The following is an 18,338-nucleotide window of genomic DNA, read 5'->3' as shown; positions in this document are numbered from 1 at the left end:
ATATATATATATAATTGACAGTATTACAGATGTTCCTCATCCTCCCCCCACCAAAATGCACATTTACTGATTGAATAAATGGATTAACTGAGGGCCTAGTTCAGTCCCTTGCTTGTTCTATAACATTGGGGACACTAAACACTCTGGGTCTCAGTTTCTTCATCTGTAAAATGAACACAGTGGAATAGATGAACTCTCAGGCTCTTAGGGGGCACTTTATGCCATGTATTCATTATATCAGATCCTGTGACTTTGTCATTGCCAATGAAAAATGTGTCTTGGCCCTGGCAGGCATGGCTCAGTGGTTGAGCATAGACCTATGAACCAGGAGGTCATGGTTCAATTCCCGGTCAGGGCACATTCCCAGGTTGCAGGTTCAATCCCCAGTAAGGGGCATGCAGGAGTCAGCCAATCAATTATTCTCTCTCATCATTGATGTTTCTCTCTCTTCCTCTCCCTCTCCCTTCCTCTCTGAAATCAATAAAAAAATATTTTAAAAAAGAAAAGAAATATGTCTTGTTAGAAATGGAGAGTCCCTTGTAGATTCTTAGAGTCATTGTTGTGTTTTCCCCAACCCCATTTTTCTTTTAGATCTGTACTGGAAGGCAGCATGTCCAATGTTTCCTTAAGAAAACCATCTCCCACAGGAAACGGTATGTAGATGATTTTTCCCTTCCTCAGAAAACTGAAAAATCTGGGGAAAACAACTCACAGGTCCTAGTGATTTTATACAGATACTAGAGGCCTGGTGCACAAAATTTTTGCACAGTAGGGGGAGGTCCCCTCAGCCCAGCCTGCATCCTCTCCAATCCAGATCCTCTTGGGGGATGTCCAACTGTCGGTTTAGGCCAGGATGGGGCCTAAACCAGCAGTTGGACATTCCTCTCACAATCCTAGACTGCTGGCTCCTAATCGCTCACCTGCCTGCCTTCCTGGTCGCCTCTAACTGCCCCGCTGCTAGCGTCACCCCCACTAACTGCTCACCTGCCTGCCTGACTGATCGCTCCTAACTGCCTCCCCTGCTGGCCTTGTCACCCCCAACTGCCCCCCCCCCCTGTCAGCCTGGACGCCCCTCACAGCCCCCTTGATGGCCTGGTCGCTCCACATAGCCTGCTGTTCAGTTGTTTGGTCGTCCCTCACTACCCCCCCCACACCTGGTTGTAGGCAGCCATCTTGTGAGGGTGTGAGGGTTAATTTGCATATTACCTCTTTATTATATAGGATTGAATGCTTAGAAGCAACTGTCTAATTTAATTAGCATTGCTAAAGTTAGGCTGAAGAAAAAAGTTCGAATGCAACAGCTTTTACTCATGTAATTGCAATCCAGAAATTTTTAAAAATAGAATTAGTAAAAATATCCTGTTTTGTGTATGGCCTTCTATGTTCCCGGCTCCCATTAGATCAAAGAAGTAAGTTATTTATAACCATAAAGCTTTTAAAATAGTCCTATGCATACTTCGGAAGCATATTTCTTTCTCAAGTAAAATGGCCACCCACGAAGCCCTGCCCTTGTTTATCCTAGGCCCGTGGTTCGATGTTCCCGGGTGCCAGACTGGGCCTCATGAGCTGCATGGGCAGTTTCAGTTGGCACCTGAGCAGTTACATGTTATCTTTGATGATGGGGTGTGGGATTTGTTTTTTCTTGCTTGTACATCCTACTTTGAAACAGTACTGGACTTGCCAGCCTAGAAGGTTGATGCTGGCCAATCAGATGTGACTTTCAAAATTTCTAGGTTAACAAACCCACACTCAAGTCCATTCTTTCATTTTTCTGTTGACAGCTATGAAGAGTTCTACTCAGGGAACAACACAGAGACAACAGGGTTTTCTCGAGGTGAACAAAAGAAGGACTTTCTTACAGGATAACAGTTGGATAAAGAACCGTCCTGAACAAGAAAGGTAAGGGGATGTGGAGTGGGTGCACAAGTAGAGAGAGAGAGAGAGAGAGCTATTCTCTGTTTGGGAAGTATTCCCATCTGAAAAGGGAATACTTTCATTTTAAAACACTTTACTACATGGCTTAATTTTTGGTAAGATTTATGAAGCATAAATTGGTAGCAACAGATTTTCAGGAACATCACTACCATTTCTACTGTCCACATACCAAAGAGGTGAAATGTTTTCTTCAGGTGAAAACATGTCTGGTGTCTGCTACTCACTTCTAAGTTTAGGGAAGGATACCGAGGAAGATAAAAAAAGTTCTCTTGGGATATCTGAGGGTGTATATTTGCTGGAGCTGTTTCACTATTCTCTTTGCAAGAGAAAGCAGGGTTTCATTGTTACAACCAAATAGATGCTTGTGGCGGGGAGATTTCTGGTGCATGTAGACCATGTCAGTTGAAATAAACACAGAATAGTATGATTGCACATTTACAAATGTAATAACAATTTGAAATAAAATTTATTTATGCACAAGTGAAGTCAATAAATTTGTAACTAATTTTAGTCCCAACTAGCTATCCCCCTCCAGCTGGTGGTAAATATGGTATTACTTTGAAAGGGAAAAGACTTACCACTCAGAAAGCTTTGTCTGCTTTGAGCATTGTTTCAATGATGATTTTAAAGCTATGACCATATTGTCTTCCTGCCAACATAGATTTACAATAGACATTTGTCCAGCCCAGATATATCTTTATTATAAATTATGTGTATACATGTACACACTTTTTTGATTCCCTCTTATGCGTCAGGCTTGACACTAGGTACTTTACGTATCAAGCATTAGTAAATCTCACAGCAATCACACACATGTGTAATGAGGATAAAATACTGTCAAGTCCATAAAATGAAGATGTCCAGACATAATGGGAAATCTGAGGCTCAGAGAGGTTAAGTAACTTGTCCAATGGCACACTACTATTAAGTGGTGGAGTCAAGATTTTAATGTGACCATTATCTTTCCATTATACCAATGGTTTTCAATCCAATCAGGGTAATTTTACCCTCAGGGGATGTTTAGCAGGACATTTTTAGTTGTCAAAAGGGGAGGAGTACACCTGACATCTAGAGGGTCGAGGACAGTGATGCTTCACAGGACACTTCCCAGAACAAAAATGATCAAATCCATAATGTCACTAGCGCTGAAGTTCAGAAAACCTGCATTACACAATACTTACTCTGAATTTACTGTCTACGGGTGGTTATTTGAGGAGTATACTTGTAACTGTTAAATAAAAAATGTCTTGTGATTAAATATTATTTTAAGGGACTATGGGGGTATTTGGAGATTCACACTAACTTTTAGAGTTAACACTCTTGGACAACAACTACTTCCTTCTGTGAAGCAACATTATGACTTCTGTCAGAGCCTAATATGGCATTTCTGTTTTTTTCATAGCGGTAGAGTGATGTCAAATGTAGAGCATAAATTTTGGGTTGCAAATATTTGCACAGATGGGTAAAGACAGAGATGTCTAAGACAAATTACACTTGGCAGGAATGATGGTTTTGATGCCAAGCATGCCTCCTTAAAAAGTCCCAGGGAAGCCAGCCTGGGTAGTATGACAGCTGCTAAATGAGGGGAAATTGGCTCCAATGTTTCCCCTACTCCCACTGGCACAGTTTTGGGCTATGCGTTATAATTTTTCTTCAGGTGAAAACATGTCTGGTGTCTGCTACTCACTTCTAAGTTTAGGGAAGGATACCAAGGAAGATAAAAAAGTTCTCTTGGGATATTTGAGGGTGTATACTTGCTGGAGCTATTTCACTATTCTTCTTTGCTTCTAATTGTCTACTATTGTATTTTTATAGCTTTATTATACATGGTTTCAGAGTGTTGAGTAACATTAGTGGAGCAGAACCAGGAGAAATGTGGTATTTCAGGTTTGATTGGGTTGACATGAAAAAGGTTCAGGTATTTGCTCTCTGCCTTGGCTCAAGACCAAAGGCTCTACTACATGTTTTGACATTCCCTAAGATTGCCTGTACTTTGAGGTCTGCTGTACAAACTAAGAAGGACATGGCTTTGGGATTTTCTGTCCGATGGTCTTTTGCAGGGTTGACCAATAGGAAAAGCAAAAGTTTGGAGTAAAGTGGTCTGGGTCCTAGACCCATCTTTGTCACTTGCTAACCTTTTGGCCTTAGGAAAGCCACAAAATCCCTGATCAATTTCCTTATCTGTGAATTGGATAGGAGGGTGTCTCCCCTGCCTAATTCATAGGGTTAAAGACCAGAGCACACTGGTATTCTCATGGATCAAAAATGGGCTGTATCTCCTATGAATAATTACCAAATAATATTAGTAAATATTTTCCTACACTTGTCAAGGAAAACTATCAAGTCCATAAAATGAAGATGTCCAGACATAATGGGCTTAATTAATTTTAGAAAATTTTTATAGAAAACTTTTGCCTCCCTGTAAAAAAGTGACTCTCCTAATGCATACAAAGTAGATGGCCTCGTGTTCCCACACTCTGATGGAAAATCAAAACAAAACAACAAGTACTCACTCCATTGTTGAATCACATGGAAATCTCATGGAATAAATTAGAATAACGATCATTTGTACTGACAAACTTGTTTCTTTCCACTGTGCTCTTTCAAGTGGGGACTGGTTAAAATGAATACATAGTTGCGTTTTTATGCCTGAAGTAAAATGAATTAACCTTGCCAAAAATTGTGGGCTGTTTAATGTCTCCTTTATTTAGAGATTACTAAATACTGTGGTAACTTTTCATGTGACTTCATTTTGTTCTTTCTCTGCAGAGATGAAAATTATGGTCGGGTGGTGCTGAACCGACATAACTCCCATGATGACTTGGAGAGGTGAGTGTTTCAGAAAAACTACGTCATTAGCAGAAACACAAAGGCAGTCATTTTTGAAAAGACTTGTTCAAGACAGGCTACATATTTGTGGTTGCCTCGGGCTTTCCTTGATGTCTGGGCACGTGAAGGATACTCTGTGATATCACCAGGGGTTTGCACAGGGCAAACTGTGCTTCTCCAGCTCTATGCTTCCCTACCCACAGCTTGAAGAGTAGAATAACCCATCCTCTACTTCTGATGGGAAAGGGAAAGAGAAAGGGCTCCCACAGAGACTTGACCAAATAAGTTATCTCTGAACCGTAGAGAAAGGAACTCTAAAATGCAGGCCTAACAGCTCCAGAGTTCACGTGCTTTCTGGGATAGTACACTCCTTTTTGGAAATTTCTAGGCTTGTAGAAAACCAGCAAATAGTCAGTGGCAAGTGGACTGACAAAGACAAATTAATAGGGAAAGTCAGACAAAACTAGTAATCATAATGATTTAAATAATCTAAGATTGATAAAATAAATAGATAATATTCTTATTAAGACACATTTACACTCGCACACATACAACCACACCCATCAAAAGAACCCAATTATTTATCAGACACAAGTTTTATCTGGCCCAGTGGCCTGCATGTCACCAAGACGTACATAGGAAAGGAGTGCAGTTGTCTTTCATGGTGTGATCTTTAGAAAGTTAAGTAGATACCTTCAATATGTCTATTTTGGAAACTTTTATTTGTGGATTTTTCTAAACTCTTTTAAACCTGGTCATAATTTTGACCTGTTGTAAGGTTTCCAGCCTCAGCTCATCTGGTTGAGTGACTGTTCTGTGAGTCGGCAGCCTCTCCCTGTGGCTTCTTGTTCTTCATCAGCTTTGTTCTCAGTGGGCCCCATGTCACCAAACAACAGAGCCTGACCACTGAGTCCAGCCTCCAGTGGAATTGCTTCCTTTTAAACCTGGTCATAATTTTGACCTGTTGTAAGGTACTGAGCTTACAGCCCTCTGCACAGAGTGTTTGGTTTTCTGGTTTCCAGCCTCAGCTCACCTGGTTCAGTGACTGCTCTGAGGTTCGGCAGCCTCTTCCTGTGCCTTCTCCTGCTCTTCATCAGCTTTGTTCTCAGTGAGCCCCATGTCACCAAACAAGGGAGCCTGACCACTGAGTCCAGCCCCAGTGGAATTGCTCTTCCATTTTATTGGCCCCTCTGTGGGACTATTAATAACGTGAACAGAAACACGAAGCTTCATGTTCTCAGTGTGTCTTAGGATAACAGGATCCTAAGGCCTTGTGTGCTTATTTTATATGTGAAATTATTTTGGTTTCCTGAAACCTTCCTGTTGGTGGGCAGCATTTTGGCTTAAGCAGCACACTTTTATCTTCAATAGCAAAAACCTTTTAAGCCCAAGACATTTTCCCTTTGACCTACGTTGGTGGGCAGCATTTTGGCTTAAGCAGCACACTTTTTATCTTCAATAGCAAAAAACCTTTAAGCCCAAGACATTTTCCCGTTGACTTACATCTAGTGCAGGGGTGGGCACTAGAGGGCCACAATGGGTTCTTAAACTGGACCGGAGGGCCGGAACAAAAGCATGGATGGAGTGTTTGTGTGAACTAATATAAATTCAAAGTAAACATCATTACATACTTTGGAGCACCTACTATATGTTGACATTGTGCCAGGTGCTGGGAATACAAAGATGCATAAGACACCATCCTTAAGGAGCTCTCACACTCATGTAAAATAGAGGGATCCATAAACTAAAACACTAAATAAAATTTACTGTGGACAGTGCCCTTGTGGAAGTGTGTGGGGATGCTTTGGGGAAGAGAGAGGAGAGAGAGACTAACTCTGCCTAAATAGAGGTCGTGGTCATTCGGGTGAGTGCTGCTGCCTGAAGGATGAAGAGGAAAGATTCCCAAGGAGGAAAGGGGAGCTGGTGGACATGGGGCCTGGAAAGAAGCACTCCCAGCAGAAGTGGCAATGTGTGCAAAGAGCTTCTCGTGATCAGAGACTGAAAATAAAGAAAAAGAAAATAATAAATTTTCACCACCCTAGACAAAAAGCTTCATTTTATCACAAACTAGAAAATTTTACGCTGCACTTCTCTGTCAGATCATTAAAACATGTCAAATAAGCACAAAGGACACTTGCACAGATGCCTACTGTGAGCCAGGTGCTATTGTAAGGTCTGGAAATAAAACGAAACCCCTGCTGTCATAGAACTTGCAGCCCAGTTGAAGGTGGAGGAGGGAGGGATGGAAACCAAATAACCACAATATAGTATGTTCTGCTGTGATAAATGCCAGGAAGACTAAAGCTAACGAATGGGCGCACAGTGACAGTGTCTGAGAAGGGGCAGCTTTACGGAAGGGTCGTATGGCTTTGCAGCACCTACTTGCATTCAAGCATTGCATGCAATGAGGAGCCATACCATGGTTTGACTCTGAGTTTTGAAAAACTTGGGGAATTGTGTGAGGCATTTTCCTTTACTTCGTCCTTGCCTTAATGGACACTATTCTCTCTGCTCTGTTTCAGTGTGTTCACATTTATGTACCCTCCAAGGTCCCGCTCAAACTTCACCCCACCCATAAAGCCTTCTCTGATTCCTACCTCTGCAAATAAGCTTTCTCAGCTTGGAACTTCCTCGTACTTTACCTGAGCCTCCTTTACAACACTGACCACTTTCTACCTGTGAGTGTAGGAAGGTATCTAATTTGTTCCTCTAGCTCTGCATGTGTCGGGTCCACAGTTATTTCTTAATTTCCTCATCAGCACTGTGCATTGTATACTGTGTGCCTCCAAATATTTGCTTAATAAAAATATACAACATCAAGTTGAAAATTAAATCTTAAATATACTGTTTCAGCACTTTTTACCAATTTAATACCTCTGATCTGGCAGCTTCAAAGGATGCTTTGATATGCAAATACAGTAAATCATGGCATAATTCCCCAATGAGCTTGCTTTCCCTGTCCCACAGGGTTATGCAAGACATTAAAAAGGCTTTATATTTTTTGCTGATTGATCATTCTGATCAAGATATTTCCATGATTAATGATCATAATTCATGCTATTGAGACTTCTATCCTCTCTTCCCTTATTTCCTTGTCTTCTTCCCTCTTCCTTTCTTTTGTTTGTCTTTCTCAACTCCCTGTCTGTTTTTTCTCCTCTCCCTGCTTCTCCCTATCTCTCTCCTCTTCTCCTCTCCTTCCAACATCCATCTGTTCTCTCTTCTCTCACTTACTTTTTTTTCATTTCTTTCCAATTTTTTCTGTTTCTCTTTTCCTTCTTGACTTTCCTTCCCTTTCTTCTGCCAATATGTTCTCATCTTTCAACCCTGTCCGCGGTGCTGAACTTTAAATAAAGAAATTTGTAATAGGCCCGTTGGGCTGCCTTATGTGCTGGAAAAACTCTGCAAACAAAATATAGCTGATTGTAGTAGACTAACTTCCTGTTATGTAAAAATCAACAACATTGACAAGGGTACATATTAACCATTTTGCATGTTGTGTTGTTTCCTCAATATTACATTCTAGTTAGAAATAAGTGGACTTAGAGAAGAATTCCTTTATTAGCAAGAGTTTTGGGTTTTCCATAATTTATTTTTTCCAAGTAAAAACATTTGGAATATTTGGATACTTCAGGTCTATCTTTTCTTGATAACATATATCATCTCCTACTGAATAGGCCAATATTTTACCAAATGCATGACAGGTTTTATAAACTATTTTTTGATCATTTATTTGATTTTTCTTTATCTTTGCTGTAGGAAAATAAATGAGATAAATGAGCTAAAAGCCACAATTAGCCGGTACAGATCTGATGACAGTTTGGACAGGTAAGGCATTTTGAACTGTGTAAGCAAATGCATGCCACATATAAAATCCCATTTCCTATAAAGCATGGCGTATTTAAATGTTTACCAAGGCAAACTTTGAACCATGATATTTTATATACAGGCACAGAAGGGCAATAAGAATTGAATTTTCTTCTTCAAAACTCAAAATCTTGACTCAACAACACTATTTTCCTAAAATCCTGCTAATAGTAAATTGATAGAAAAAATTGAAGAAACTAGTTTGAGTATAGGAAGGGTATAGGCATTGTGTGGAATCTGTTCAATTTAAAATGAATATAGTTATTTTTTGTGAATATGATTTGTCATTTCTTATTCCAATTTTTGGTCTTTCCATCCCAATGGTGGAGAAACAATAGTTTCTATATCACTAGTTTATGGAGAGAGTGCAAATTTTAATAACATGATAGTTTTGATCCACTATAGGATAAAGACATTAGCTCTTTACTTTAGAAAGGGAAATGATTCTTTCAGCCCTGGCGTCACCATATGACTTATAGAATGAGTACATTATTGTGCCTGTTGTTAGGAAAAGGCTCATCTCCATAGCGAAAGTTCAGAAATGTATACTCAGGTTGAAGTATAAATTCTACAAAGCATGTTTAAATTTTATATTTGGTAGAGATGCATAGTAAGCAAAAGTAAAAAGCATAGTTAACATCTTTAATTGGAGTCTAGACACAATGGACACCTGCAGCCATTGATAATTGAGGTCACTCCCTATAGCTAAAGATGTGATATTATTGTAGACAAAAATGCTGTCTGCTGCATTTAAAGCAGATGTGCTGAAACTTATAGTATCGCATTTGTTCGACATTCAGGCTATGCCAGTGTTAATTGACATAGCAAATGTATATACTTTACTCACAGGTTTTCAAAGTCAGTTACCTAAAGGAGGACTGTCAGCACTGGTATCTCTAACGAGCTGACTCCTCTCTTGTAATTAACAGCCTTAACAAAGATGAGTTTGTAGAAGTATATATGCTAGATCTCATCTCCACAGCACTGAGTGGAGAGAGGAGTCAAAATGCCTCTGTCCATTCACCCTGGCCTTGCTGGTGTCCTATTGCGTTGTTAAATTAGAAAGAAGAAAATGCTATTTCTAGGAATGAATTTGAAAGTAGATAATAATGCCTTAAGAAAGGTAACTATGCAGGAGACCTAAGCCTTTGTAGGCTCTGTGTCTGAAAATTTATCAGGCCAGTCAGCATAGAGCCGGAAGCATTAGCCAGACCAGACTAGACCACACAGGCAAACTAGCTAAGCCATCGTCAGCTCAGCTGCATGTTAGAATGGCTGAAAGAGCTTTTAACTGTCACTGTTAACTTGTTTCCATCACCTCTCATCCCAAAATTTCAGATTTAATTAGTCTGAAATGGGACCCAGGCATTTTTTTTAAGTTTATAAAGTGATTCTAATGTGCAGCCAAAATTCAGAACCACCAATATAGCCCCAAACCTTAATACACTAAAATATGAAGCCAGAGATCACCTACTTTATTTATGCAGAACTTTAGTAGCATATTTGGGAGAAATATCCTGGTCAACCCATTTCCCAGGCAGTCATGTCTCCCAACAGTAATCTATATGTCTCAGAGTGTGGAAATAAATGTATGGGAGAGGACACAGGGGTCAGTATAGAAAGGCAAGTGCCGTTAGAAGGAGTTTGGCCCCATAATGTAGGCCACTCCTAATGCAGGATATGAAGTAATTTTAGTAGGAAGATGATAAAATGTATATGGTGTTTGGGTATATGCACATTTCAATAAAAATGAATTTAGTTTCAATGAAATGGTAAAAGTACTGAGTTTATATTTGAAAAGTTCCCTGAAAAATATACATGTTTAGTTTAAAAATATGAGATATTATAAAGAAACATAAGTAAATAATAGTGTATATAGCATGTTATATGACACAAATCCTGACAGTGGTTTAATGATAAAGTTGGAAAAATCTAGGTTAGGGCGACCTCTAGTGTTTTGTTGTGGAAATTACCCCCAAGTAATGTTAATAGCATTGGGTATTTTCTATCTCCAATATCGATTCCTATTAAATAACCTATTTCATATCACAAGTTTGCAAAAACTTAATTTCCCAGAGAAGCACAAAGTAATCTCTGTAAGTAATAAGACATTGTAATATACTATATTGGAATGGTGGTTTAGAGTTCTCCCCATGATTATTCATAGACTGGAAGAGATAGTGGAGGTGAAGAAGAGTAACTGAAGGAAGATATGAGTTTTGGAACAATCCACAACAGAATCAGATGTATGATGACCTGGGGCCCTACCGGACAGAGTTTGGGGATAGACTACTTCCTGGTTGTGTGGCCAAGAGAATGTCACCCACCTTTCTGAGATTCCATTTCTTATCTATAAAATGAAAATAATTACACCTGTATTATAGGGATGTTCTGAAGAGTAAAAGAAAATGTATAAAATGAGAAGTAAAGAGTAATAGGTAGCCATTTGTATTATTACATGCTGTATTGACTTCTTAGACTTACACTGTAGAATTTTTATTAAATTCATTTAATGTCAAAACTCACCTTTACTTAAACCTCAAGAACGTTTGGTATTGAGGTTCTGTTTGCTTTAGACTGATTGTTGCTTTCAGTGTTCCACAGTAGCAATTTCCCAAGATGATTTTTACTTTATTTGAAGATCTCATAAGCAGCTATAAAGTCTGAGTAGAATTTCCAAGGGGCATTTAGGATTATCTGACATCTTACATATGGTATTCACAGTGGTTTACTGCAGTCCTTTACATAGAAACATCTTGGAGGCTCAGTAGCAGTTAGTGCAGGGGACATATTCATAGTCTTTGCCTGATGGTCCCCTTAGTTAGGAGATTTTTATAATGGACTCGAGGATTCTATATAAGCTAATGGCTGTATTGTGAACAGTCTGTTGAGAATATGGAGCTCTGGAGGATTCCAACCTTCCTTCCCTTTTACATTTAAGAGTTATCAGTTTGTGGCATCCTATATAATAAAAGCCTATTATGCTAAGTGTATAGTTGTCCGGTCATCTGGTTGTCCATTCAACCAAAGTGTAATATGCTAATTATATGCTAAGGCCACTTAACCTCTTGCTATGACGTGCACTGACCACCAGGGAGCATACACTCTGACTAGTAGATTAGCTTGCTGCTGGGCTCTGGCCGAGACGAGCTGGACACACCCTGGGGACCTCCCATGGTCCCGCCCTAGCTGGCCAACCTCCTCTGTCCCTCCCCGGCCCCAATCGTGCACTGGTGGGGTCTCTTGGCCTGGCCTGCACCCTCTCGCAATCCAGGACCCCTTGGGGGATGTCAGAGAGCCAGTTTCAGCCCGATCCCACAGGCTAGGCAGAGGGACCCCACTAGTGCACGAATTCATGCACCAGGCCTCTAGTTATTTACCATAAACAGAAACTGTGTTTGGGGCTGACTCATAAAATTTTAATGTATTTACCCAATATTTTAGTTATACATGTCAAAATGACATCTAGGAATTTAAATTATTTTAAATGAATGACAATTGAGTCATATAAATTTTTTTAAGAGTGAGGCATTGTGTCCATCTTCCCAGAAATGGTTTATATAAAGCCCTGTATTAAAATTGTTGGTAAAAGTGAAAGTTTAGAGATAGTCATAGTAGACCCATAGTGTGGGATCAGTAGAAGAGTCTCGCTGACCTTCTGTTTTCCTGAGCCTAATTTTGTTCCATCCTAGTTTTGTGCAAGTCTGCAGAATGTTCCAGAAGACAGCCCATATCTCAGGAAGAGCCTGGTGTGAGGGAAGGAAGGGATGAAACAGGGGCTACAATCATGAGATCCCACCATGGGCATGGAGATCCAGGGTTTCTAATTTGTCTTTTTTGACCCAGGGGACAGACAAACACACCCTATCTAGACCCGTCCTCCTTGAGGAGAGCTGAGAGTAGAGGGATTAAACCCTCTGATGGCTAGTAGGCCCTATTAACAAAAAGTCAAAGTAAATTAATTCACCAGTGTAATGTAACTCTTTTAACAAGTTCCTTCTCTCACCCCCAAATCTCTGTGGTTTAGCACAATAGATTACTGCTTGCTCTCATCAGAGCCCAATGTGATTGGCTGGAAGAATAGGGGACTTGCCCATGAAGTGACTCAGGGACCCATGTTCTTTCCATGATTTAATGCTGCCACCTTCAATCCATGGGCACCAAAGCCATAATGGAAGGAGAATAAGGAGCATAGGTATCATGCAAGAGGTTTTAGGATGTGTCTGGAAGTGGCAAATAAGATTTTTGCCTCCATTCTTCAGTCCAGAACTCAATCACATGGTCCCAACTTAATGAAGACTGAGAAATGTGGTCTTCCTGTGTGCTCAGAGGAAAATAAAATGAGTTTGTCTGTGCCACAAAACATTTAAAAAATACTTCTCTTCCTTTGATATACTTTACCAACATAGAAAGTACTGTCATTGTCTATGTGTATTATTAAGCAATAATGAATATAAAATAGTTAATGAGTTAAATGCTCAATGATTCAGCAAGGCTAATTGAAAAGCATGAACTTTAAAAATTCCAAACTCTATCAAAATTACCTCATAAATAGATTTTTGCCACAAGTAGCTTCTTAATTGTAAAAATTTTCTAAATGTAACACCTGAAAAATATTTCTTTTTACTAGAGAAAGGTTATGTCATGAGTTATTCTAGCATAAAAAAAGTCTAAAAGGAGTTTAATAATGTAATGTTCATTCAATCTTTTGTCTTGTGTCTTCATAAAGGATCTCAGACAGACATGATGCTGCTAAAACATATAAGGCCAAAACCTTGGATAACCAACTAACCAATAGGTACCAGTATCTACTAATTTTGGGAAAGGCTCAAGTTCAATATATTCTAAGCATGACTTATTTACTTACAATTCTTCAACCCTACTTAATATCTTTCTGTAAATTCTTATCCTCTATGTTTTTTTTTAACACAAAAAGTCTGGAGTAAAAACCTTTATTCCTGCTCATGGTTAAAGAAATGTAAAATCTTGTTTCCTGGCTTAAAGTTCAAGAGAGATCATTGCTCCAGGCCATCGTTCTTACCACATTTATGCTTCTGTTTAAATGATCCTAATGGAAAGATTAGGAAATACATGCAAATGTCAATTTTTAAATTTTTATTACTAAACAAAATTACTGAAAAAATACTTTTCTGAAAGAAAAAAATTTCCTTTGCAATCTAGTACAAGATAGTAAAAGATTATAAAATCACATTACCAAATTTACTCAAATTCTGATGCTTTCCTTTTCTTTCTCTCAGATAATCTCTAACCCTTAACAATCATAATTTAAAATTCATGGACAATGTCAAACAGATGCAAGCATGTATTAATTCTTCGTTGCTGCTCAAACTTTTGCCTTTTTTTTCCTTACTAGAAATATGTCCGCATTTAGATCACCAGAAGCAACAAAAATGTATGTACTTTTCTAATTGAAGTTACGTTTTCAGAATAAAGTGTATTTCTTTATATGTGTTTAAACAACAACAACAACAACAAAAATACAGGATATACTGCCATCAGGCCAAAGTTTAATTGTAATATAATTGCTTAGGCAGAGGGAAACTGTAGAAACACTGAAATGGTCTGCAAAGCTTCAAATATTTACTATGTGGACTTTAACAGAAAAGGTTTGCTGAGCTCTGCTCTTAACCAAACACAAAAGCTTAACTATTTTTTTCTTTTTTAAATCTAGATTTTTTTGTTTGTTTTGTCCCCACAGAACCATTTTATTTTTTCTTGCTCCCATCTCCCATGCAATTAAATCATTCTTTTCCTACATTCAAGTGCCTCTCCAAACACCCATCATATCTACAACTCAACTGAGTCATGCGATCATGGGTTTGTTAACAATCTATTCCAATGAAATATATTTTCCCTGAATGTACTATTGGCAGTTGTAAATTACCCAAACTGGGTAGATTTAAAAAAATTTTCTTTAATCCTCACTTGAGGATATATTCATGGATTTTAGAGAGAGGAAGGGGGAGAGAGAGAGAGAGAGAGAGAGAGAGAGAGAGAGAGAGAGAGAGAAACATTAATGTGAGAGAGAAACATCAGTCAGTTGCCTACCTTGGGTATTGAACCTGCAACCCAGGTATATGCCACAACCTTTTGGTGTACAACATGATGCTCCAACCAGCTGAGCTACCTGACCAGGGCCAAACTAGATAGATTTTTGAAAACTTGATTAGTTTTAAAATTTGTATTTACATATAAAGTAATTTTCACATTGGACTGAACCTTTTAGTTGAAATAAGCCAGGGTCACTTCCATTGTTTTGAGGGTCTGTGAATATTAATAAATACTAAATAGAGATTAAAAATAAAAATAAAATTAATGCAAAACATATATATATATATTCTAGTATATCCATAGCACACCCAAATTGATTGGTCTGGATTTCAGACACACAATTAATGTCATGTAATGAATGATTTCCTCATTCAGTTCCCTCGGTTTTAGTTACTAAGATGAGAACCTGTCAATTTATAAAATAGATAAACTGAAGAAGAACTTTTTATTTTTGTTTCTTTGTCTTCAAGTTAAACATTTTGTGGTGGATGGAGAGTGGGTGGGAGTATGAGTAGGTTATAAGACCTTTAACGGTGGGATAGAATGAAAAAGTTTCAGGAACGTGAATATTTGTTCTTGTGATTCAACAGGCGACCTGGAGGTTTTGTCAGTCTGAACACCACCAGCACCCTCCCTTCCACCTCTGCTACAACCCCTGTAAAGAAAAAGAGGTACGGTGAGCTCCTTGTGTCAGCCTCTTGCCAATATTCTCTCAAGGATTCTTCTTTAATAATTACCAAACCGAATCACCTACCAAGGCCCCAGGCAGCATTCAGAAGTTGCTCTGCCCTTCCTCCTCGCCCCCTCCCCTTCCCAGGGATCCCATGCCTGGTGAATTCTGTTGTCCTCAAACTTCAGTCCACACCCCCCGCCCCCAATCTCCTTTTCAAACCTGCGATCTTTTCTCCAGTTCCCTTAGGGCTTTGAATATCTAGGTGTTGTTTTTGACAATAGAGCCCAGATATTCAGGTAACACAGTTTAATAAAATCCTATACAGGGAATGTCTTACCCTGAAATAATGACCGGTGTGGCCATAGGTGGTCATGCTCCTGAGACCAGCTTGCTTGGCGGTGCCTCCTTTGTAAAAGTCTTTCTTTTACTTTCTTTTCTCTCTTTTGGTTTTTGTTTTGCTTTGTTTTGTTTTAATTTTGACCTCATGACATAGATCTCTACTTAAGGGTGTTTTGGAGAGGGCGGTGAAGGAAACAGACAGGGCGTTGAGAGGAAAAACAGACACCTGATTGGTTGTTTCTTGCAGACCCTTCAGTGACCCTGTACTGAAAACCTTCAATGTCCATGTGTGATACTGGAGCCTCCCCTGTGATTTTTTTATACCTTCAACTTGTTTTTGCAGCAGAATTTGTTTATTTATTTATTATAGTTGACATCCAATATTATATTAATTTTGGGTGTACAGTATAGTGTTTTGATATTTATATACCTTACAAAGTGATCACCACAATAAGTCTAGTACCCACCTGGCACCTACATAGTTATTACAATATTGTTGACTATACTCCGTGTGCTATACTTTATAACCATGTGATTAATTTTACAACTGGCAGCTTGAACTTCTGAATCTCCTTCACCTTTTGCTCATACTCCCCACCCCCTTCCCATCTGACAACCATCACTTTGCACTCTGTATCTATGTGTTTGTTTTTGTGTTGTTTTGTTTGATCGTTTACTTTGCTTTTTAAAAGATTCCACACATAAGCGAAATCATATGGTACTTGTCTTTCTCTGCCTGACTTATCTCACTTAGCACAATACCCTCTGGGTCTACCCATGTTGTTGCAAATGGAAAAATTTCATTCTTTTTATGGCTGAGTAATATTCCATTATACATATGTACATCTTTATCCATTCATCTACAATGGACAGCTAGCTTGCTTCCATATGTTGGCTATTGCAAATAATGGTGCAACAAATATAGGGGTACATATATATTTTTGAGCTAGTGTTTTCAACTTCTTCCTATAAGTACTCAGAGGTGGGTTTGGTGGGTCATATGATAGTAATATTTTTAATATTTTGAGGGATCTCCATATTGTTTTCAATGGTGGCTATACCGTTTTACACTTCCACCAACAGTGCACAAGGGAGCATCTTGGGAAGGGCCCTGGTGCAGGCAGAGGCCAGCCACCTTTGTGTGGGTTTTGGGGCTGTTTGGTAGGAGCTTTAGTGCAAGCTGAGGACAGCTGTCATTTGTGTGGAGCTTGAGGGTGTTTGGAAGAGACTGCGGTGTGAGCAGAGGCTGGCTGCTGCTTGTGTAGAGGGTCTGAAGCCTCGGGAAGAGGCTCTGGCTGGACAGGGCCAGATCCCAGGGAATTATTAGAATTGGGAAAATAGTGTTAGCCAGGTTAATGGAGAGTGCAGATTTTACACCCACCTGTGCAGGGACAGCTAGGTAGGAGGAGAGCTCAGCAAAGAAACAATGGAACCTGCCAACCCTTCTGTCCCTTGAGAGAGTTTAGAACAATCCTTGCCCTTGCCCTAAAGTTATTCGATTTAATTCTTCCTCTGTATGACCCAGGCAATTCTGGAACTGCTGCTCTGTGCTAGAGCTTGGAGCTAGTGAGTTTGTGTGCATACCCTTTAAGGGCAGTATCTCAGTCTCCCACAGACCTTTTCCTCTCTCAGATATAGTCCTTGCCAGGTGTTATGGGGACTTCGTTTCCCAGCACAGGTGCCCCCAGCAGAAAATCCCGGTGTGGGGCTCAGACTCATTGCTCCTTCAAAGCCGAGATATCCCTCTGGTTTATTAACTGTGGGTGTGGGTATTGCCGGGACCTTGTTTCTTCCCCTCTTACCTGTCTTGATGTGGCTTCTTCTTTATATCCTTCGTTACAGGATTCTGTTAGGTCAGTGGTTCTCAACCTTCCTAATGCTGTGACCCTTTAATACAGTTCCTCATGTTGTGGTGACCCCCAACCATAAAATTATTTTCGTTGCTACTTCATAACTGTAATTTTGCTACTGTTATGAATCGTAATGTAAATATCTGATATGCAGGAAGTATTTTCATTGTTACAAATTGAACATGATTAAAGCATAGTGATTAATCACAAAAACAATATGTAATTATATATGTGTTTTCCGATAGTCTTAGGCGACCCCTGTGAAAGGGTCGTTCGACCCCCAAAGGGGTTGCGACCCACAGGTTGAGAACTGCTGTGTTAGGTAGTCTTCAGGTGGTTCTCAGTAAAGGTTGTTCTATAATTTAGTTGTAATTTTGATTTTGTTTATGGGAGGAGGCGAACTCAGAGTTTACCCATTCTGCCACCCTGACTCTGCCTCATGCTTCAGGAATTTAAAGCCAACTTGCTGTCCTCCTACCCAAGCCCTCTCTGCCTTAGGTTCTGTCACTCTTCTCTGAACATCTTCATCTTTGGTTTATATCTTATCTTAGTCTTCTTGACAGAGCCCTTAGCTATCTCTACCAACTAAAAGTGTGCCCTAGTAATGGGAAAACATTTTTCTAATTGGGTACATATGTATTTGTATATAAGCATATACAGGGCATCCCCAAAATGTATACATACTTTGAATAATTATAAAGACAGTATTTATTAAAATACATTTCATTTTCAAAATGTAATAGAATTTACAGACATTGTGTGTATACATTTTTTGG

General features: G+C 39.3%; 1 protein-coding gene across 7 annotated transcripts in view; it reads left to right on the top strand.

The window, feature by feature from the left end:
• SCEL (sciellin) overlaps positions 1-18,338 on the top strand; it is a 117,350-nt gene that overhangs the window by 17,924 nt on the left and 81,088 nt on the right. For 6 of the 7 annotated variants that reach the window (XM_014544070.1, XM_014544071.1, XM_014544067.1 and 3 more), the window contains exons 2-8: positions 592-653; positions 1,782-1,899; positions 4,705-4,764; positions 8,521-8,589; positions 13,358-13,426; positions 14,003-14,041; positions 15,291-15,371. In XM_014544070.1, the coding sequence (XP_014399556.1) occupies positions 611-653; positions 1,782-1,899; positions 4,705-4,764; positions 8,521-8,589; positions 13,358-13,426; positions 14,003-14,041; positions 15,291-15,371 (479 nt within the window). In that variant the 5' untranslated portion in view covers positions 592-610. The remainder of the gene's footprint in view (positions 1-591; positions 654-1,781; positions 1,900-4,704; positions 4,765-8,520; positions 8,590-13,357; positions 13,427-14,002; positions 14,042-15,290; positions 15,372-18,338) is intronic. The other variant, XM_014544069.1, reaches the window with a different exon arrangement.

Source organism: Myotis brandtii, unplaced genomic scaffold (assembly GCF_000412655.1).
Source record: "Myotis brandtii unplaced genomic scaffold, ASM41265v1 scaffold350, whole genome shotgun sequence".
Taxonomy (NCBI): Eukaryota; Metazoa; Chordata; class Mammalia; order Chiroptera; family Vespertilionidae; genus Myotis; species Myotis brandtii.
This window is presented reverse-complemented; position numbering and strand designations above follow the sequence as displayed.